Source organism: Taudactylus pleione, unplaced genomic scaffold (genome assembly GCF_031769625.1).
Source record: "Taudactylus pleione unplaced genomic scaffold, aTauple2 ptg001903l, whole genome shotgun sequence".
Lineage (NCBI taxonomy): Eukaryota > Metazoa > Chordata > Amphibia > Anura > Myobatrachidae > Taudactylus > Taudactylus pleione.
In genome coordinates this window covers 128,516-151,976 of record NW_028286300.1, presented here as the reverse complement: position 1 = coordinate 151,976, position 23,461 = coordinate 128,516, and the positions used below count along the sequence as shown (strand labels likewise).

The 23,461-nt window shown below is 46.0% G+C and overlaps 1 protein-coding gene across 3 annotated transcripts in view; it reads right to left on the bottom strand.

The window, feature by feature from the left end:
• Positions 1–23,461, bottom strand: part of DRC9 (dynein regulatory complex subunit 9) — a 37,626-nt gene that overhangs the window by 5,933 nt on the left and 8,232 nt on the right. For all 3 annotated transcript variants that reach the window (XM_088465195.1, XM_088465194.1, XM_088465196.1), the window contains 5 exons: positions 23,149–23,396; positions 22,876–23,004; positions 21,071–21,152; positions 10,455–10,616; positions 5,436–5,510 (listed from right to left, as the gene is read on the bottom strand). In XM_088465195.1, coding sequence (XP_088321321.1) covers positions 5,436–5,510; positions 10,455–10,616; positions 21,071–21,152; positions 22,876–23,004; positions 23,149–23,396 — 696 coding nt within the window. The remainder of the gene's footprint in view (positions 1–5,435; positions 5,511–10,454; positions 10,617–21,070; positions 21,153–22,875; positions 23,005–23,148; positions 23,397–23,461) is intronic.

The following is a 23,461-nucleotide window of genomic DNA, read 5'->3' as shown; positions in this document are numbered from 1 at the left end:
TTGCTGATCCTTTCACAAAATGTCTTTGGCGCAGAAACTAAAGCATGGATCCTACCTCCCGTTTCCGGAAACCTGCCCAGCACTTGTACTATTTGGAGATTCAGTGATGGCCATCCCCTTGAAGCGATTTACCTGTTTAATAACTGCTGCTGCAACTACAGCTATGGCCACAAGTTTTGAGAATGACGCAAGTATTGGTTTTCACAAAGTTTGCTCCCTCATTGTATTTAGACCTTTTTGTCAGATGTTACTATGGTATACTGAAGTAAAATTACAATCATTTCATAAGTGTCAAAGGCTTTTATTGACAATTACATTAAGTTTATGCAAAGAGTCAATATTTGCAGTGTTGACCCTTCTTTTTAAAAGACCTGCAATTCACCCTGGCATAATGTCAATCACCTTCTGGGCCACATAGTGACTGATGGCCGCCCATTCTTGCTTAATCAATGCTTGGAGTTTGTCAGAATTTGTGGGTTTTTGTTTGTCCACAAGTTCTCAATGGGATTAAGGTCTGGGGAGCTTCCTGGCCATAGACCCCAAATTTTGATGTTTTGTTCCCCAAGCCACTTAGTCACTTTTGCCTTATGGTTAGGTTCTCCATCATGCTAGAAAAGGCATTGTCATCAATCTGGTCTTGGATGGTTGGAAGAAGTTGCTCTTGGAGGTGTTTTGGTACCATTCTTTATTCATGGCTGTGTTCTTAGGCAAAATTGTGAGTGATCCCATTACTTTGTCTGAGAAGCAACCCCACACATGAATGGTCTCAGGATGCTTTACTGTTGGGATGACATAGGACTGATGGTAGCGCTCACCTTTCCTTCTCCGGACAAGCGTTTTTCCAGATGCCCCAAACAATCTGAAAGGGGATTCATTAGAGAAAATAACTTTACCCCAGTCCTCAGCAGTCCAAACCCTGTACCTTTTGCAGAATATCAGTCTGTCCCTGATGTTTTTCCTGGAGAGAAGTGGCTTCTTTGCTGCCCTTCTTGACACAGGCCATCCTCCAAATGTCTTCATCCTGTGTCATGCCAACAGTAAAGCATCCTGAGACCATTCATGTGTGGGGTTGCTTCTCAGCCAAGGGACTGGGATCACTCTCAATTTTGAACACAGCCATGACTAAAGAATGGCACCAAATCATCCCCCAAGAGCAACTTCTCCCAACAATCCAAGAACAGTTTTTGGTGATGAATGCCTTTTCTAGCATGATGGAGCACTTTGCCATAAGGCAAAAGTGATAACTAAGTGGCTCGGGGAACAAAACATCAAAATTTTGAGTCCATGGCCAGGAAACTCCCCAGACCTTAATCCCATTGAGAACTTGTGGACAAACAAAAACCCACAAATTCTGACAAACTCCAAACATTGAGTAGGTAAGAATGGGCGGCCATCAGTCAGTATGTGGCCCAGAAGTTGACTGACAGTATGCCAGTGTGAATTTCAGAAGTCTTGGAAAAAAAGGGTCAACACTGCAAATATTGACACTATGCATAAACTTAATGTAATTGTCTATAAAAAGCCAGCTAGAGACACATACTGTAGCTGCTGCTTGCAGGTGATTAAATCGGCCCCAAATGTACAACTTTCTAAAAAAAATAATTGTATCTGCTCCTAGATCAGTGGTTCTTAGCTCTATTATTATTATCATCATCCTTTATTTATATGGCGCCACAAATGTTCCACAGCGCCTTACAAAGTACATAAGTGATGAAACTAGTGACTTACAGTACAATGCAAGACAGGGACAAGGTTTATATACATTGCTGTATTAGCGATCTTGACACTCAAATAAGCAATAGGACATAAGCAAACAAGTATTGGGCGCACAAATGGGGAGTGAGAAGCTGTGGCGTAACTAGGGGGGCGGTTGAGCAGGCTTGCGCCCTAGGCGCCATCGGACCGGCGGCGCGGTCCAGAGCAGTGTAGTGCTGACCGGATGGAGTATGGTCAGCACTACACAGTAACAAACACACAGGTGCCGGTGGATGTGTGTTTGTTTTAATTAGCAGCCAATGAGAGTCAGTCAGACTCTCATTAATTGCTGTGCCCACTGCCGGAGCCGGGCTGCAGCTCACTCATGAGCTCCTGCAGTGGGTGATGGGAGAGACGTCGTAATGCAGAGCGGGCCGGCCTGAGAGGATGGAGGAGCGGACGGCTGCAGGAGCAGGAGATTCAGGTAAGTGGTTTGTTGTTTTTTTTTCTTTTTTTTTTACTTGTGTGTCTTTGTCTGCACTGCTGGGGGCCCTGCATAGGGGAGGACTACTACTTGGGGGCCCTGCATAGAGGAGGACTACTACTGGGGGCACTGCATAGGGGGGTGGGGACTACTGGGGGCACTGCATTAAGGTGTATATGGAATGGAAAGGAATGTTCCCAGAGTGACAAGAAAGGGGTGTGTGTCATATCAACATGCCCCATTTTTCAGTGGCCACGCCCCTTGTGACCATGCCCATTTTTCGGGTGGGGAAGAGAATGTCTCCATTTTTAAATTTGCCCTGAGTTCCAAATACCCTAGTTACGCCACTGGTGAGAAGTAGATGAAGGAAAAGTAAGGGGAAGCACTAGAGGGTAGAGGGTCCTGCTTGTGAGAGCTTACAATCCTTCTGGAAGAAGGTTAACGGGTACAATGGTCGACATGGTCAAAAGGACGGTTAGGATTAGGCACCAGGAAGGAGCGTTAGGGAAAAAAAAAAAAAAATGTTGACCATTTTCATGTTGACCTTTTGACCATGTTGACCATTTGTAGCAGTCGACCTTTTGTCCCTGTCTACCTATTGCCCATCTAACATCTGGTGTCTATTTAGACATTCTCAATCTTTTAACACTATCTTTTAGACCACACCCAATTCAATTAGCTGCAATGTCTTGTAGGAACCTTGCAGGATTTTCAGCTGTGCAGATCTATGGGTTGTGAAAGAAGAAAATAAAGTTTTCCACCCCTAATGTGTGCATGGCTAAGTGACTCTGCCCTTTGCCTTTTTCAACCTTCCTAACAATGGGACTGATTCCGATCCAGACGCAAATGCCATCGCAACTGTGATCTCTCACTGATCGCAATTGCAAAAATATGTCTGACTCACCTGCACGATTTCGACACAATTCATTATACAATGCATCTAAAATAGGGCAATCGGTCCGAAATCACGCTAGTGTATGGCCAGCATTAGATTTCGCAGACATAGCGGGTCTCCAGACACACAGATGGCATCCTGCTGCGAGAAAAAACGCAGTGGCTAATTTATGGACACCTAGATAAGTGTTTAAACAGTCCTGAGATGCCTGCTTTCTCTAGCCACCCTCCCCTCCTGTTACTTTCCCCAAACGCTGACTACCTGTCACTCTCTGCAAGAGAATCCTCTGTGAGCGAAATCGCAACTCAATCATGCACGCACACAGGGCCGATGCAAGGCTTCTAAGCACCCTAGGTAAAATTTCTGCCTGCTGCCCTCCCACATATACATATACACACACATACATACAGTACTTACAGTGGTCGAAGTTGGGGGTATGGAATATATAAGGTCGTACTTCGCCGCCGGAAAAGGGGACGTGGTCAGTCCGAAGGGGAGTGTCCTAAAGATGCGCCCCCTATTCATCAGTGAAGTGTACCACACCATAGTACCCCTTATGCACATTATGCCACACAATAGTAGTGCCCCTTATAACACGTTATGCCATGCAGTAGTAGTGCCCATTATACATTATGCCACACAGTAATTCACTTTACAAGTGATGCCACAATGAGTGCCCCTTACACATTATGCCACACAGTAGAACCCTCCCTTCCCCACAGCCTCTTACTTACCCGTGTCCCACTAGCATCCTCTCATCTCCACATCATGGGGCAACTGGCAGTAGCCGCAGACCTCCCTTCCATGTGTCAGCAGCAGCAGGTGTAGATTTGGTGCCAGGCCCAGCAGGTATCCATGGGAAGACAGTGGCACAGCGTCGCAGTCATTTTAAATCTGGCACTGTCCGCTAGTCAATTAGAGCTCACAGACTGCTACATGCGCAGCAATCCACTCTATCCTGTGTTGTTGATAGTAGGTAAGTGGGCAGTAGATCGGTAAGTAGTAAGGTAGGTAGTCGGAAGGTGGGCAGTAGGTAAGTAAACAATTGGTAGTAAGGTTAATAGCAGGTTGGTAGTAGATAGGCAGGTTGTAGGTAAATAGAAAGTAGATAGGTATGTAATAAGGTAGGTAGGAAAGTGGGTAGTATCTAAGAAGACAATAGGTAGTTAGGTTTATAGCAAGTAGGTAGTATGTAAGCAAGTGGTAGGTAAGTATTCAAATAGTAGACTGTAGATAAGTAGTAAGGTAGGTAGTAGGAAGGTGGGCAGTTGGTAAGTAGACAGTAGTTAGGTAGATAGCAGGTAGGTAGTATGTAGGCAGGTGGTAGGTAAGTAAAGAGTAGGCAGGTAGATAGGTATGTAGGTAGTAGACAGGCAAGCAGATAATAGGCAGGAGACAGGTAGTATCGATAGCAGGGCACAGTCTCCTCTGCCCTCAGCAAACAGGAGCCCCCGAGGGACTGGAGAGTAGGAGGCAACAGCCGGGTGAAAGACACTGGTCTCTATCCTAGTGGCAAAAGCGGGGGAGGGTAAATTTTAGCGCAACCTCCGAAGAGTCCTTACAACTCCGGGGGACCGTCACCAAGCCGCTTCGATGTAAGCTGCTGCTGCTCTGCACTTTTCCTCCTGTGCTCTGCCAGGGCTCCCAGGCTGACAGGCCCATGAGCTCTAATTGGCTCGCAGGCCTGTCAGCCTGGAATCCCTGGCAGATTGCAGGAGGAGAAGTGCAGAGCAGCTGAAGGACCAGGGAGCCCTGGCAGAGTGCGGGTGCAGAAGAGTAGCAAATTACCTAGGGGGAGAAGAGGCTCAGTGTCCCGCAGTAGGGACCCGGTCTGCTGAATCTGGGTCACCACCAAAAGTTATACTCTGAGGGCGGGAGGCAGCAGCGGGGGAGACGGGTCAGAGCAGCAGAGTGGGCTGGCCGATGACACACTGACGTCATCAGCGCCGGACCCAGCTGCAGCAGTGTCTATGCTGTGTGGGCTTTTTTTTTTTTGTTGCATTTTGTGGGAGATGGGTGTAGATGGACACCTGCTGCTGGGTTAGGCAGGTTTCAGGGGGTCTGTCAGTCAGCAGGACAGGCGCTCAGAAGAGGCAAGACAATGTCCCCTCTCCAATGCAGCCTCAGCGGGACACCCCTCAGATCCAGACGCCCTTAAGCAGCTGCTTAAAGTTGCCTAATGAAAGCGCCAACCCTGCATGCACAGTGCAGCTTACACGCATGCACAATAGCTAACAATCGCTCAATCTGCATAAATATTTGCATTTGCATCTGGATTGGAATCAGGTCTTGTGTTCTTATGTTCATGAATCTACTGGATGCACATAAATAAATTATTATTTTCTGACCTATTTCACTCACCTGCTGATGCTGTCTTAGGAAATTTTCAATCTCTACGTGCACTCTTATCTCCTCATCCATCTTTTCTTTTATTTTCTGTAAATAGAGGCCAGCAAACTGGATTAAGAGAGGAAGTGTCTGTATACAGTAATCTAATGTGTTTAATGTATTATGCACATAATTCTGTGCTTTTTAACATGTACCGATATGTCATATCCTGTTCTACAAATTTAGGAAAAATCTGATGTTGAAATGTATGAAAGTTGTTCTTCAATCATCTTTAATCCACCAGGGGACACTGGAGCTGAAGACACAGGGGTATAGATGGTGGTAGAGTAGAGCCTGGAACTTTAAATAATATAAAAGTGTGACTGGCTCCTCCCCCTTTATGCCCAATCAGCTCCAATTTTAGAAATGTGCCCGAGAAAGCTGGTGCACATTGAGGCTGTCTCCAGCCCTTGTTAGTAATTTTATTTTAATTTACTTATTTTATTTTCTTACTCATTTTTACATGAGGACAGGCAGACTGCTTACTGTAGCAGTCTGCCTGCTACGTGGGAGCCGCTGCAGCCTGTGTCCGCTGCCCTGAGAGGGGGCCACTGACATTGAGACACCTGTCTCTGTGAGGTCCCGCCACAGCTGAAAGCAGCTTGCGTCTGGGTACCTCTGTGATACCCCATAAGGATCTAATTTATGTGGGCTTTTATGTGCTGCCCTGTGCTGGGCAATGTCCTGGATTTGCAGTGAGGAGAGACTCTAGGACCCAGGAGCAGCCAATTGTGAGCAGCACTACACAGCCCAGGATTGAAAGTAAAACCAAGGAAGAGAGAGAGGAGCGTGACAGGAGCCATGGTGTGTGCTGGAGAGTGCTGTGACTGAGGACACAGAGAGCAGGGATCAGCAGCTGATTGGGGTAACTGTGATGAGGAGACCACTAATAGGTATGACAGCAGGATAAGAGAAGCTGATAGGACACACATCTATTAAAGCTGCTGCTGCCCAAGGGAGAGGAGAGAGTGTGCATGCTGCAAAGACAAGTGCTGGCATCTGCACTGGTACCCCAAGCATTACAGCACATGTCACGTGAGAAGCACCACAGTAAAGACTGAGATCAGTCAGCACACAGAAGTCTGTAATCTCAGGGCAGCCAGAATACTGCTGTACAGTGAGAGAAGCCTGCAGCAGGATATACAGCAGTAGTGTATAACACAGAACTGTGCAGTGGCCCCACAGGCAGAGACAGCGACACCATTTTGGATACCAGTAATACAGTTCAGTGTTATCTATAAAGTTTGTGCACCAACGAAAGTACAGTAAATTCTGAGTACTCACAGGGACATTGTGCTCTCTATTGAATTTATAGTTGAACCATTAGAGATTCTGCCAACTACAACTTGGTATATTTAGTTTAACTACCTCTAACACATAGAGGGAGCAGGTTGGCATTCATATGTTTAGCATGAGGTTTTATTAGAAGTATACAGTATGTATAGAGTGAACCTAAGCTTATTAATGTGATGTCCTGTATGTGTACCTTTTGCACTGCAACAATATTGCATGTTGTAATGTTCATTTAGAATTGTCCTAGTAGAAAAGTGATTCAGAGTAATAAACCCCCATTTCTATATATTGGTCTGGTTTCTGTGCTGGGTCCTGGGGGTCTCCTGTCTCTCTGCTGTGATAGGAGGAGCCTGAAAGAGGAACTGCACTGATCCATGCGCAAGCAGCTTCCAGAAGAAAAGCAGGTACGGTCCACTCAGTGACATCCCACCAAATTGGGGGTGTTACACCTCACCGCCCCCTAAGCCCAGCATCCCGGCCTCAGCAGTAAGTTTCGGGAAGCATCCTGCAGCAACTGTAAGTTTTACCACGGCTCCTGAGTAGCAGAAGCGGTGGAGGCTAGTCTCTGCTCGGTGACAGCGCAGCGTTGCCGCGGCTGTCACTGTTAGGAGTGACCTGCATGCAGCCGTGCTTCTCTCCCCCTTCCTTCCTAGTTGTCAGTGCGGTGCTGTCACTGTTTGGGTGACCGCACGCCCCCCACCCCTTCCCCTTCAAGGCAGCCAGTATATGTGCCGCGCAGGGGATCAGGCTGCTTTTTCATCCCGGCTACTGTCAGCGCTGGGCTCCGTTCCCGGCTAGGGGGACTGGGTCTTAAATCCTGCGGCCATTAGAGCTCTCTTGGAGCTCAGCGCCGCCCTCTGCATAGCCTCCTCAACTGGCTCACCCTGCTCACACGGAGCTGTGCCATTTTGCAGTGGCCACTCCTTGAGAGTAGTCCTCTTGGATATCGCTGGTTTAGCTGCTGCATTGCTTGCTATATACACTGCTGCATATTGGACCCAGAGTTCTCAGAGGCTTGGGAGTTCCCTTAGGGTTTTGAAGCTTTAATTGTGAATACCTGCTCCGCTCCCTTTATTCTATGTCCCCCTTGTTACTGTCCTGCTGTTTCTGACAGGCTGTCTGCGAGTTATCTTTGCGAGTACGTGTGTGATCATGGCAGCTAAGGCAGTAGAAAAAAAACTGCAGAAAAATTGTTTTCTTGCTCCAAATGCAAGAAAAAGTTTACGCATGCTCGCACAGAGCGCTCATCCCTGTGCGAGGCTTGTGATTAGAGGGTTCTACTGTTGCAGGGCAAGTCCAGATTGTACCGCCCTCCTGGATGAACAACTTAGCAGTGGTTATGGCAGATTTAACCTTTGAGTTGGCTGCATCTCTGAGAGAAAGGGAAGCTGCAAGGGATGGTCCCAGCACTTCTCACTCATCTTCCGTATCTAATGAACCATCTTGGGCTCAGGGAATAGTCCATTCAGTGGATAATTTAGTCCAGGTGATGGGTTCTTCTAAATCCTCTGCCTCCCAGGAAACGAGCCCTTCCAGCAGTTCTTCAATCTGAGGAAAAATCAGCCGCGGATAATTAGTCTCAGGAGGAGGAATGTGAGACGCTGGAGGATTCGAATGCAGAGATTTTCTCACAGGAACATGGGGCCCCTTCACAGGGCTTCAAGGATCTTATTCTGGCAGTCTGGGAGGTCCTTCACATGTCAGATTTGGAGGTACAGGAGAGATACCAGATCTTTATTAAAACACACATGGTAATGTGATTGCTGCAATTATAAAAGCAATTACATAATATCACCCAATAATTACTAACCCTATTCATCTGTGTAAAAACAGAACTGAAAGTTACTGTGATTTACACCAGACCAATCTATGATTGACATTCACTATTGCCAATCATAGTGAATGAGATATGTGTGTACTTACATGCTAAACAAATGCAAGTAATAGAGTCCTATGGCCCTCATTCAGAGCCGCTCGTTAGCGGCAGTACGCTCGTTCCGAGCGATGTTTGCACATCTGCGCATGCGTACGGTTTTTAGTACGCATGCGCGAGCCAGTCAGTGCGGCCAAAAATCGTTGGTACGCAATATAGCGAGTGCCTGCTATTTTGAATGACAGAATGAGGCGTATGTGGGTGGTAACAGGGGAAGGTGCTTGAAAATGGGGAGTGGAGATCCGAACGCAGGCGTGCTTAAAGGTCAAAACGGGCGTTTTATGGGTGTGTATATTTAAAACAGCAGCGTCATTGTTCACGTCACTGGGTTATTTTATAGCCAGAACTGCTCGCAAATTTGTGGTAGCAAACACCAACCACAAGAATAGCGAGCAGTTCATACGCTGGTCGATGTACTCGATTAATCTAATAAATAGCGGACATGATGTAGGATGCGAGCGGCCAGGGGGCGTTTTTAACAAATAAACGAGCGTATGTTTTGCTCGCTCGTTCAGACTTAGAGGTGTGAACAGACTACAATGTGCGTACGGATCATTTGAATAGCCACCCCTTGTTTTTAAACGAACGACCGCAAATAGCGAACGGCTCTGAATGAGGGCCCATGTTCAATAACTGGGCATGTTCAATGAAGAATGAATGCTATATATACTTAATAGCTTGATCCAATATATGAATGTGTGGAAGGACAGTGGTAATGCCTATATTTTAACTCACTGAATTTATCACTTTTGTTCACCTCCTTATGGTTTTAAAACCATTATTTTCACTGTTTCCCTTGTCTTACGGACAATATTAAATGCAATGATACAAGTTAAATTTTAGATACCCTAGTGCACCACTTTAGGCATTTCATTTTCTCTTCTTTATTCTTTTGGTTATTGGACCAAGAAGAGATTCTGAAAATAATCACAACCTCTTCTGTAATTACCACCCCTGAGGAGACTAAACACTGAATAGCCCCCCTTTTGCTTGTTTTGCTTCCGGGAATTAATTTTATTCAGTTCAGCACTGAATAAGTGGACTTAAGATTCCTCTTAGACTTTGCGTCAGTCAGTAAGGCCTTAAACTGGGGTGCTGTGACCAGTCATTGAAAGCCTAGCACCAATTAGTGTCATCTCATGAGCAGAATCACTCATATCTTTAGTTGCTTCCTGTATGTGGTCACAGCTCCACTGTGCGGTACTGTAGCGGATGTTGGCTGCCTGAAGGTGGTATGGAATCTGTGGACACCACCTTCTGGTAGTAGGACAGGCTCTACCATTGAAGGCAGTCCCAAGGAGAGTGGAGGGGGCAAGAGGGTTCCTCAGCTTGCTTTTAGAAACCTACAGTAACAAACTGTATGACAACCACTGTGACAGCTGAAGACTTGAAAAATGAATGAAAAGTAAATGAAAGGTAACATTCTTATACTGCCATACACAGCACTGTGCCGTGGCTTACAGTGCCCAAACTCCTATCTGAGCCCTTTATAACCAACTCACCAGTGTTCTCCAATTGGATGCTGGAGTAGTAATGTAAATACATTTGTGTATGTGAAGAACATAATATTATGCAATAGATACATCAGTTAATCATACCTCAATTGGAATTCAAACCTTTGCTGATATGTCTCGAATTACTTTACCAAAATACATAAATGTTATAGAAACCAACCTGAATGCACAGTGTACAACGTATAAGAAATTCTAGAATATGTCTTGCTGTGTGGATACAGCTACCACACCTGTCTTATTCCTATGGCTCACCTGTAGTTCCATCTGCAGATCAGACTCCACCATGTTGCATTTTCTCTGTGTCTGGGACACTTGCAGCTCAGTGTCCTTCTTTGCGTACCTGCCTTCCATGCTGGTTTTGGCTTTCATCTCCTGCAGTTGATCCTTGAGGTGGGCGATGAGTTCAGTGCGACTCTGAAACAAAATATGAAATAAGGGCTTCATGGGTGGATGTGCAGAGCTAAACTTACAACATCAAAGCCATCAATCCGTGCAAAAATTTGTTTTAAGATGGCAGCGAGTGGTCTACCACAACTGGATGGGGGCTTCAATTACTACAGTATGTTATCCCTCCCATGTACAAAGACTGTAATATTATTCAGTGGGTTCGTCAGCACCAAATGCTTCGCTGTGTATTATAATATACAGTTACAAATAATATGAGCATAGAAGAGACCTTCACTGCACTATATTATTAGTGTGAATGGAACAGATGATAATAACAAGAGCCAGGTACCTTGGTATAGTGGTTGGTACTTTATAAAAAGGACAACTAGCAAGAAAACTTAAAGCTATTGTTTGGCTTTTTGCATTTATTACAAGTAAACAATACAGATCTTAAACGGATCACTATTTAATATCACAAATAATTATTTAAATCTGACTTTAATATATAATCTTCTGCTTAGTGCACACAGCATGGCTGGGCTTTATCATTCATAACTGCCATCATACTCAATTACATACAGCGGGTAAAATAAGTATTGAACACATCAACATTTTTCTCAGTAAATATATTTGCAATGGGGCTATTGTAATTTTCACCAAATGTCAGCAACAACCCATGAAGAAATCAAACCATAGATGTCCATAAATTAAGCTAATTTATTTACTTAGAAAAATGTTGATGTGTTCAAAACTTGTTTTACCCGCTGTAACTATATAATCTAAGGAGTGAATTTCATTCAGCATGATGTTCCGCTCACTCAAATCTGTCATTTCATAGCTAGACTGCTCGGTGCCTGATTGGCAGCTATTTTGTTTTACCCATAGCCTAACAATGCGAGGGAACAGAGATATATGTTACACTGTTTAGAACCTATATGTGTATATGACGCTGTTTGTTTTTTTTATTTAATTTTTTCAACTGCATCAAATGTTATGACAGACTAGGTCTGACTTTCCACTCCATGGTTAGGAAACCCCCCGCTCCACCCTGCAATGTGATAAATGGTGCGATGAAGCCAGGGGTTCTATACCTTTGTCTAATGGTAATAAATAAGAATTACATGACAAATGTATATATAAATGCTTCCTCCCTCTCCCAGTCTCCCAGTTAGGTCACCATGTATGGAAAAGACATGCTGCTGTCAGCCTGTAATGTAACACTGCTCACAAAACTGCATAGTATAAGAAACACAGTGAGTGGGATTCTTTAAGTCTTTTATCACTATGCAATGTAGGGTCCAAATAATTATGTAAGTTGATTTGCCTGTTTAAAGGCATACTGACTTTATTTGGCTTTGCTTTATAGCACCTAATGCAGGATTCCGCATTTGCTACACAATGTTATTTGTGCATGCTATGACCCAACCTAAAGTGTTGTCTCTGCCTCCTCTTTTCATCATCACACATGAATAAGATGGAAAGGAAGACTATGGGAGGAGCGGAGGTAATAGGATTCTCACTATTAAATAATTTTCTCTGATTTCATGGGGGACACTTGAACACTGTGGTATGGCAGATGGCACTGGGATTAAAACCGATACAGCTCAGGATCCTACCTCCCTCTATACCCCAACTGGCTAAAGCTTCAGTTGTTAAATACCCAAGCCCAGAATAGGTGTATAAAGGAGAGGAGGATCCAGTAACACACCTAAACTAGGAGACTGTAAACAAGAACATAAAATAACAGAATAGGAACCATGAACAGGAACATTAGGGATGGGCGTCCAAGTGTCTCCACTGAATCGGAGAAAAGCATTTAATGGCGAGAACAAAAATTCTGTACACAAAGGTATCAAAACAGAATTTAGCAAAGATGTGCACCAAGGATCAGGTGGTGTGAGTTAACCTGCTGTAATGTAAGCCTGGCAGAGATCCATCTAGCAATAGTTTGTTTAGAGACTGGCCAGACCTTTTTTTTTTTTTGTTCATACAGACCAAAAAGATTGTCCACGTGACAAATCAGACTAGCTCTGTACACATAAGATTGAAGGGCCCTGACCACATCCAAAGAAAAGAGTGGGACTTGTTGGTCCAAATGAAACTCCGGAGGCAAGGCTAGAACCAGGGCCGGCGCTAGGCTTCTCTGTGCCCAGCGATGCCCTGTACTGCACTGCCGCACCCCTTCCCTCCCCCTGAACGTATATAAAACAACGCCAGCGGGAGGGTGGGATTTTCTGGAGCCAGCTGAGTTCAGGCATGACGCGGGACTATGGTGCTCTGGGCGATGGCCCTGCTAGCCCGTGCCTTGAGACGCCACTGGATAGAACAACTATGTCCTAATTTATGTAAAATTAGGAAACTACTTTTGGTTGAAAGGAAGGCTCAGTCCTTAAAACAGCTTTATCGTTGTGGAAAATAAATATGGGATCTATCTTCCAAGTTATGAAGTTTAAGATTCATTGAATCCAAGGATTCAAAGGACAAGTGCTGAAGGACTGTCAGGATTAAATTGAAGTCTTAGAGCTATTTCACACACTACGGTTCTGGCCGGCCAGGCAAGAACCGGGCGGTAGCTGGCCGGGGTATTTCAGGCACTCTGTGCCTTTCACAAGCAGCAGCTTTGAGCCGCTTTTATTTATTTATTTTTTTTATTTATTTTTTATCCTATTGGGCATGCGCAGCAGCAGCATCTGCTGCACAAGCCCGGCCGGCAGAAGCCAGCGTGTGTGATAGGAAACATTGTTTCCTTCACACTACTGGTGTGCAGGGACGGCACGGCACCGTCCTGCATAGTAGTTTTTTCCGGCTATAACACGGCGACCGTGCCATATGAAAGGACTCGCTGAATTCCTGCATGTACTAGATTTTACACCAAGCTGAAAACTGGCGGCAAAAAGCCGCTTTTTGCCGCCCGGTCAAAACCGGCATGTGTGAAATAGCTCTTAGGTTGCCTCCAGGGGAATAGAGGAAGGTTGTACAAGTGTACACACATGGGCCAGCACACTGATATGTTCACATTTCCCCGGGAACTGCTCCTTTCTCCAGCCACCGGGGACATGTGAACATATCAGCTTGCTGGCCTCAGTATGTGGCTGCAGAGAGGAGCAGCCGCCGGGGACATTTGAAGAACACAGCAGAGGCCCCCCACGTATCATCGAAGAAAATCGATTTCCATTTTTTTTTAAATATATATATATATATATATATATTGATATTATTGTAGATAAAATAATTTCATGGATATGTCTGATTATGGCAATCCTGTATCGAACATGACTATTGATAGGGGGCCTACGATTAGGGATGGTAAACTATATACTGTATAGTATTGTAGTGGTGATAATCAACCATCAGCAATTTGCAAACATTGATGGTCTGACCAATGGCAAGTGGTATCACAATCGCAGATGGGCACCGATGCCGCACCATCGAAGGCTACTCCAATGTTAAAGAAACATTGGCAGGTGTGGTCTGCGCAGAACTCAACCATTGATAGCTAAGCCATCAATGGTTTTCTAACGGTGGTTTAAAAACATCGCCATCAATGGCACAGCTGTCAATGGCCATCACTACAGTATACTATAAAAATTATAAAACTTACCTTCGTTAACTCTCTTTCTTCGAATCCATAGGGTTCACAGGGAGACCTTGGGGTGTAGGTGGTGGTTGGGGACCGGGCACCAAACAGTTAAAGCTTTGCTTTCAGGATGCAACGGGCATTCCCCATATACTCAGCCCCCGAGCCATTGGCACTTCAGTTCGTGACAAGCCGGAGAGGAGAGAAGAATGCTGGAACACACAAGAATCACATTCTCTCACAGAAGGAGACAGGGAACAAGGAAACATAGCCCATAGAAGCCAGGTGCGTCAAGGCAGGTGCCCTGTGGACCCTATGGACTTAGACGAAAGAGAGTTAACGAAGGTAAGTTTTACCATAACTCATTTTCTTCTTCAGGTTCTATAGGCCTCCACAGGGAGACCTTGGGGATGTCCCAAAGCAGTTATTCAAGGGTGGGGATGCTCCTGAGCGGTGAGGAGAATCCAGTGTCCAAATGAAGCAGCCTGAGAGGCAAATGTATCGAAGGCATAGATCCTAAGAAAGGTCTGAACAGAAGACCACGTGGCCGCCTTACAAAGCTGTTCAGCTGAGGCGCCATGGCGAGCTGCCCATGAGGGACCCACAGAGCGAGTGGAATGAGCAGTGACAGTAGTTGGTACAGGAAGGACCGTCTGCGTGTAAGCCTGTGAGATAGTCATGCGAAGCCACTAGCCAATGTCTGTTTATTGGCTGGCCAACCCTTCATGTGAAATCCATAGAGCACAAATAGGGAGTCTGTTTCCTCAGAGAACTGGTACGGTCCACATAGATCGTGAGAGCACGGACCCCATCCAAGGAGGCCTCACCTACCAAGAGGTCTGGTGATTGGAAGGCCGGGACTACGATTTCCTCATCAATATGGAAATGAGTAACCACTTTGGGAAGAAATCCAGGGGGAGTCCGAAGAACAGCCCTGTCCTGATGGAAGATCAGAAATGGGGAGGGACATGAGAGCGCACCTAAATCCCTACCCTTTGGGCAGATGAATAACCACTGACAAATCCCACGGAGCCACAGGAGGGACAAAGGGAGGTTGTATGTGGAGGACACCTTACAGGAAAGTGTGGACATCCGGCAGTGAAGCAATTCTACGCTAGAACCAAATTGACAGAGCAGAAACGTGTACCTTCAGCGAAGTAAGGCGCAGTCCAAGATCCAGTCCAGCTTGGATGAAGGCCAGGACTCTAGAGACCCGAAACACATGAGGGTCATAGCTTCTGGCATCACACCATTGGAACTAGGTATGCCACACTCTATGGTAAATTCTTGCAAAGGCCGGCTTACGTGCTCTGAGCATAGTCTGAACCACAGATGAGAAAACCCTTTAGACCTCAGGAGGGATGTCTCAAGAGCCACGCCGTCAAAGACAGACAACACAGGTCCAGGTGAAGACAGGGACACTGAGATAACAGGTACAGCCGCTGAGGTAGCATCTATGGAAAGGCTCTGAAGATCTGAGTACAAATGCTATCTGGGCCATGCTGGGGCCACCAGCAGGACAGTTCGTCCGTCTTGTTTGAACTTCCAAAGAACTTGAGGAAGAAGGGAGACTGGAGGGAATAGATATGCCAGATGGAAGGTCCACTTCACTGATAAGGAGTCTACGAAGGCTGCCTCGGTGTCCCTTGTTCTGTACCCGTACATTGGCAGTTTGTGATTGTGTCTGGAGGCCATGAGGTCCACCTCTGGTAGGGCCTCATTTGTCCACTAGGAGTTGAAAGACTTCTGGGTGGAGAGACCATTCACCGGCATGCACGTTGTAAAAGCTGAGGAAGTCAGCTTCCCACTTCCCAAAATGAACACTGCAGAGATGGCCGGAAGGTGACCCTCAGCCCATGTGAGAAGGCTTGACACTTCTATCATTGCTGACCGACTTTAAGTGCCTCCTTGTTGATTGATGTAGGCCACTGCTGTGGCATTGTCTGACTGCACTTGTACAGGCTTGCCCTGAAGAATATCCTGAGCTAGAGTGAGGGCTTTGTAGATGGCTCTGAGTTCCAATACATTGATTGGCAAGGTCGACTCGGCTGATGTCCAACGCCCCTGGAAGGAGTGTTGACCGGTCACTGCACCCCAGCCCTGGAGACTGTCGTCCGTTGTAAGGAGTACCCAATCCGGGATCCAAAAGGGGTGACCTTTGGTTAAATAGGACGTCTGTAGCCACTAGGAGAGGGACAGACGAACCTCTGGAGAGAGAACATAATTTGAGCCTTGATCCGATAGGGCAACTTGTTCCACCTGGACAGGATTAGCTGTTGCAGGGGCCTGGAGTGGAACTGAGCGTACTCCACCATGTCGAAGGTGGATACCATGGATCCTAGAACTTGCATTGCTGAGTGGACTGACACTTGGCGACTGTGTAGGAATCTGCGCACATGTATTTGCAGTGTGGAGATTTTGTCTGCTGTCTGGAAGATTCTCTGATCCTGAAAATCTAAAAGCGCTCCCAGATGAACCATACTTTGTGAAGGATTCAGGGAGGATTTCTTCCAGTTGATTAACCAGCCTTGCCTTTGTAGGAAGGCAATGGTTACCTGAAAATGACGTTGAAGCACCTCAAGGGAGCTTGATAAGAGCAAGAGGTCGTCCAGGTATGGTAGCAGCCGGAACTCCTGACCACACAGGTGGTCCGCCATGATAGCCATAATCTTGGTAAACACCCGTGGAGCTGTAGTAGTCCAAAGGGTAGAGCCTGAAATTGGAAGTGTTGTTGTAGTTATAGCAAACCGGAGCTAGGATAATAGAGCGTAGGGTTTCCATCCTGAACCTGGGTACCCTGATGAACTTGATCAGGGATTTGAGGTTGAGGATAGGCCGATGAGACCCATTTGGCTTCTGAACCTGAAAGGGAGTAGAATAATAACCATTCCCTCACTGTGATAGCGGTACTGGAACTATAACTCCTGCTTGCAGCTAGAACTGAATGGCTTTCTGGATGACCAGGGCCATGGTTTGACGCCAGCACTGGGCAAACTGAAAAAGTCGGCCTCCTACTCTGGGGTCCCAAAGGGGGAGGCCCCTCCCGTCAGGCTGAAGGCTTGTCCTCGGATTTTGAAGCAAGGCATCTGGTGGTCCATCTTAGCAGCCCTAGCGGAAGCCAACTGCCTAGGAAAGGACTGATCCTTAGGCTTTACTTGGGGACAAAAGCACCTAAAGAATGTTGTCCTAGGTTTTGCGGTAACTGCTGAAGGCAGAAAGGCAGTCTTTGATGCTGCTAATGTGGCTACAATCTTGTCTAAGTCTGGGTCAAACAAGATCTCCCCATTGTAAGAATGCGGCGGGCAGACACTGCCGTGGCCGAAGCTCTAGAAGCTAGGAGACTGGCATCCAAGGACCCTTTTCTAATATATGAAGCTGCATCTCTTATATGAGCTACATAAGACATCTCATCCCAAGAGGCGTCTGAGGGAAAAGATTCTTCAAGGGCGTCTGCCCAGCTCTCAATTGCTTTAGCCACCCATGCAATAGCCATGGTCAGGCGAGCAATGGCGCCTGAAAAAGATTACACAGATTTAAGGCCAGTTTCAATCTTTCTATTCATAGGGTCCTTTAGTGAGGAAACTGTAGAGATAAGTAATGTAGCGCTTTTAATCAAACGTGTAACACGGTAAGTCACCGCTGGGGGAGTCTCCCATCTTGCACAATGAGCTGCAGGAAAAGAATAACAAGAGGTCATACGTTTTTGGGGCTGAAACCTCTTAATAAGCATCTGCCAAGTGCTCAACTAGTTGATCTGAGAGGGGGAACTCTGCTGAAGCCACTTTTTGTCGTTTTAAATAGTGGGTGTTTTATTTTTGGGGCGGGCTCATCTTCTATTTGGAAGATAGATCTAACCTCCACCAGCTCCATCCATTTCCTAATGGGGACCGGGTCGGTGGGCGGTAGCAGCCGTGGCCAGGCCCCCTTTCTTCTCTTCAAGGGGGTAGTTCTGGCTGCAAACTCTGCAGTGGCAGTAGTAGCAGGTGGGTGGCCCCCCTGTTCAGCCCCCCCTGATGGCGGCCCGGTGTGAAGACAACACAGGACGCTTAGTAGTCTTACTTGGTAGGGGCTTCTCACCTTGCGACATATATTGAAAGGCTGTAGAGGTAGCCGCCAGACTTTGTAAGGAGTTAGAAAGTATGTCTACCCATGAAGGGGGCAAAGGAGGTACCTGTATTGCTTGTACCTGTTGTGGTAACCCCATAGGGGGAATTACAGCCGGGACTGCTAGGCGGTCCGCAATAGTGGCCAGCACTTGAGAAAAGGAAGCCATGGGGGGCTCCTGAGCTGAGGCTGGGGGGTCTGATGGGCCTGGTGGAGTATAACACTTAGCACATATCCCATCTTGTAATGAATCCTCCTCACTTGCGTCACATAATTTGTAAGAGAGCAGTATGGGTGCAGATGCTTGCTTGCTACTCTTGCCTCTGCTAGACATAGCTGCAGAGTAACATAGCACACAATATGGCACTGACTAATATGCAACCACTAGGTATGTTATATACAAGTGGGAATGCAATATACTGATCCTTGGGCAAGCTGCAGGAGCGCACAGCACACAATATGGCACAGTCCAGTAACTAACTGTATGTGACAACCTTCACAAATACAAGAAATGTGAGGTACAGAAAACCCTGAATACACCTGTATGTTAGGGCAAAGATGAGAAAAAAAGAGAAAGATATATGATGACAGTATAGAGAGAATATACAGACAGCGTTAGCATAAGTCACATACAATGCAGAAATACATATAACTGCAAAATGGCACTACAATCAACTACTCGGTAGGCTATAGTGCTACATACACTGACTCCAGGGAGAGGGGGGGACCAGATCCTGCGTTTCCCTGAGAGAGCTGCGGCTGAGCCTGTAGAAGATGGCCTCTGGAGACCACTGAGGGGGTGTGGTCGGAGGAGGAGAGCAGCTCAGAGAAGCTAGACCTCAGAGGAATGGCGCTCTGAGCTGAGGGGAGGGGCCGCTATAATAGGGAAAGCGGACCTCCTCATGCTGATTGTTAACCACCGGGATGCTAGATTCCTGCTCCATATGTACCCTGGTGGTCTAGTAGATCATGTGGTCACCCTCAGCACCTCCGGACTGTCCCCTGAGACCAGAGGTAAAACTGCCCATCTGCGGGCCACCGCAAGCAGTGACCCGCCTTACCTATACCCATAGAAACTGGGCTGCAGTCTGGGTCTGTCCGCGGGGCCGGCTAGCAAGGTCCCCGGGATGCCCGCCGAGAGCACCAGATGGAGCTGGAGTTGCGGTGCCCAGAGGGGTGATTGAGCGGCAGCACAGACGTCCCGCGGACAGTCTGCTGCTGTCCGCCCAGAAGTATAACTGTAAAATAAAGAAAATCAGAAAAAGAAAAAGTTTTTCGGCTGCTGAAGCAGCCCACTGTTATAATGGTGACCCGACTCTGACCGGGCACCGACGAAACTGAAGTGCCTCTGGCTCGGGGGCGTGGTATGGGGGGGGAAGGGCTGTTGCATCCTGGGAGCAAAGCTTTAACTGTTTGGTGCCTGGTCCTCAACCACGACCTACACCCCAAGGTCTCCCTGTGGAGCCCTATGAACCCTGAAGAAGACATTTTAATTTTATGTTATACTGTGTTAAAAAAGTTGAATACAATCTTGTTGGATAAATTATTAAATAGATGTTCTTGACTTAATTCAATCATTAAAAAAAAAAAAAAAACAATTTGTAAGCGAGTTTGGAAAAATTATTAGCCAGCTAAGTGGTTGATTATTGGTAGATGCCAATCAGGGGATAAAGTAGGAAGGAACGGGGCTCTAATAGAGCCAAAATCACTCCAGGGCTTGCGGTCACCGAGACCCTACCGCAGGGTCTCATCGCAAACCCGATGGTCGCGATGGTCTTGAACATCGCAACCATCTTTTTGGCCGCTCGCATATGCTGTGGGTGGTCACCCACAGCTATGCGAGCGGCCAGGAGGCCGCTCCATTTTTAGGTAGGAGGGCACTGATTCAGACCGAGCGCTTTGGTCAGAGCGTCCGGCTCTGAATCAGGCCCAGAGTTCCATCACCTCTAATGGTAGGTAGAACTAGTTCCACCTCCACCAAGTCCCTGCACAGAAGTCCCACAGACAGAGAGCCTATCTCACTGTCTGCCTAGGGCAGTGTTGGCTAACCTTGACACTCCAGCTGTTGTGGAACTATATATCCCAGCATGCCCTGCCACAGTTTTAGCATGCCCTAATAGCAAAACTGTAGCAGTGCATGCTGGGTTATGTAGTTCCATAACAGCTGGAGTGTCAAGGTTAGCCAACACTGGCCTAGGGAGTCTCAGTTTTTTCAGAGGTCCCTCATTTCAGAGAAACCAGCATATAGGTAAGGAAAGAATCAAGCAAAGGCAATACATAAAGGTTGCAAAAAAACATTAGGCATCCAAGTGACATAGACTAGCTTGTGGAGAACCTATAAAAAAAAACTCTGAGGCACAGCAGAAAAATAACACTGATATAGAACTTTTTTTTCTTTTTAAGTGACCTAACATTGTAGTCTCAGCTGATGGCAGAAGTGCTAAAAAAGCATCTAAAATGTATTTCATACTATCATAGCCCCAAGAGATTATGGGGCCTAGGCGGCCTCCAGGCCCCCTGCCATTCACTTTAATGCTTCCTATATACAATAGTGTGTGTTTAAAGAACAATTTTTACACTTGTTTTGGCCTGTCAGACTAGCGTGGCGGGGGGGGAGAAGACGGCGGGGAGATGAGTTCCACCACCTCTCCAGGACCACTTTAAGCCCTGATGCCAATAATTCCATCTTGTATGACAAATTAATAAAAACAATTATTTTATAAAGAGACTACGTAGTTGTATCTTCAGTTGGTATGACCCTTCCAGTAAGCCTTACAGACCTGTGGACTTCTTGCATTACCTGCATCTCCACTTTCTTCTCCAGTCTGACATCCTGCAGCTGCTTCTGTAATGCTTTTATCTTCTTCCTCCCTTCTTGTTCTCTGGTAACAAAGCATAGCATGACGGACATTAAGGATAAGTAACGGTCCGAGCTTATTTCACAGGCTTGGCAAATTACACTCACAACATAGGTCAGCAACATCATTTTGTCTGTGTGTAGCTTTAGGCAAACCTTGTAGCCTCTGCTATGTAGGTGTGGAACCACACAAGACACCCATTCTCTTACTTGGCACACACTACATAATCTGCACCCATCCTTCCCTTAGTGTAGCACCTAACACTCTCCAGTCATCACACCTTCTATAGCACAACCTCTGTCTTCTCTACTGTAGTCCATTATATCCTCAGTAACCTCACCATGTACATACAGCATCATATCGCCTCTGGCCATTCCTCTCTAAGTTGAACCAAGCATTCTGTGCCCATTCTCATCTGTGTGCAGCACCTGTTCTATGTGCCCATTCTCACGTGTGCTAGAATCACCATACCCATTCTATGTGCCCATTCTTACTTGCGTGCATCACCATATCAATTATATGTGCCTAGTCCCATCTGTGTGCAATACCAAATCTATGTGTACATTCTCACATGTGTGCTGATATCACCATACCCATTCCATGTGCCCATTCTCACCTATGTGTATCACAATATCTATTCACTGTGGCCATTCTCACCTATGTACATTACAATACCCATTCTAGTTGCTCATTCTCAGCTGTATGCATCATCATATCCATTATGTGCCCATTCTAACCCTGTGCATCACCATAGCCATCCAATGTATCCATTCCCACCTTGTGCATCACTGTGCCCATTCTCACATGTGTCAATCACCATATCCGTTCTGTGTCCATTCTCATCTGTCTGCATCATGATATCTATTACATGTACCCATTCTCATCTATTTGTAGAACCGCACCCAATTAATATACCCATTCTCATCTATTTGTAGAACCGCACCCAATTAATATACCCATTCTCATCTATTTGTAGAACCGCACCCAATTAATGTACCCATTCTCATCTATTTGTAGAACCGCACCCAATTAATGTACCCATTCTCATCTGTTTGTAGCACCTGACTTACGTAATGTACCCATGCTCATCTATTTGTAGCACCGCACCCAATTAATATACCCATTCTCATCTATTTATATAACCGCACCCAATTAATGTACCCATTCTCATCTATTTGTAGAACCGCACCCAATTAATGTACCCATTCTCATCTATTTGTAGAACCGCACCCAATTAATGTACCCATTCTCATCTGTTTGTAGCACCTGACTTACGTAATGTACCCATGCTCATCTATTTGTAGCACCGCACCCAATTAATGTACCCATTCTCATCTATTTGTAGAACCGCACCCAATTAATGTACCCATTCTCATCTATTTGTAGAACCGCACCCAATTAATGTACCCATTCTCATCTGTTTGTAGCACCTGACTTACGTAATGTACCCATGCTCATCTATTTGTAGCACCGCACCCAATTAATGTACCCATTCTCATCTATTTATATAACCGCACCCAATTAATGTACCCATTCCCATCTATTTGTAGAACCGCATCCAATTAATGTGCCCATTCTCACTTATTGCTGGCACCTCAATCACCCTATGTGACCCTTCTCACGTGTGTGCAGCCACCACACCCACTCTGTGCACATATCATCTGTATGTAGCTCCGTACTGCATCTCACCCGCTCTATCTCCTCATCCTCACTTCTATATGGCACCAGCATGTGTACCCATTTTCACCTTGCTATTGTGTTGTAGAAGTTTGCTTTTTTCTCTTTCTCCATTGCCACCGCTTGCTGTAGGCTCAAAAATGACCCTGAGGTTTCCAACTCCATCAACATATCTGAGATGATGTCTGCTGCAAATTGTCTGTTAGAGCAAACGGGAGAGAGAATTGTGACTGACAACTCTGCAAAATATTATAAATGCTTAATGTGGGTTTTGATATCACTGTTTTGGGCATTCCCAGTATCAGTCTGGTCCCACTTACATGAGACAAATAGATGGCCTTACCTGTCAGCCTGGACCTTCTTTAGGTTGTCAGATGTTAAAGGACTTTGCTTCACAGCCTTCACAAACTGCTCATTGCTCATTTTCAGCTTTTCGCTAGTTTCATGCATCTGATCCTTCAAATGTAACAACTTGTGTGTCATGGGAGGTGGCGACAATAGGACATCTGTACGTTTTCCAATCAGTTCCCCAAACTTTCCCTCCAGTTGTTTCTGAGTCTTTAAGATTTTACCAATTTCATTTCCAACAATCTGAAATCAAACAACAGAGCGCTAATTACGCTACTGTGACTTTACCTGCAAGTTGCAGAAACTTT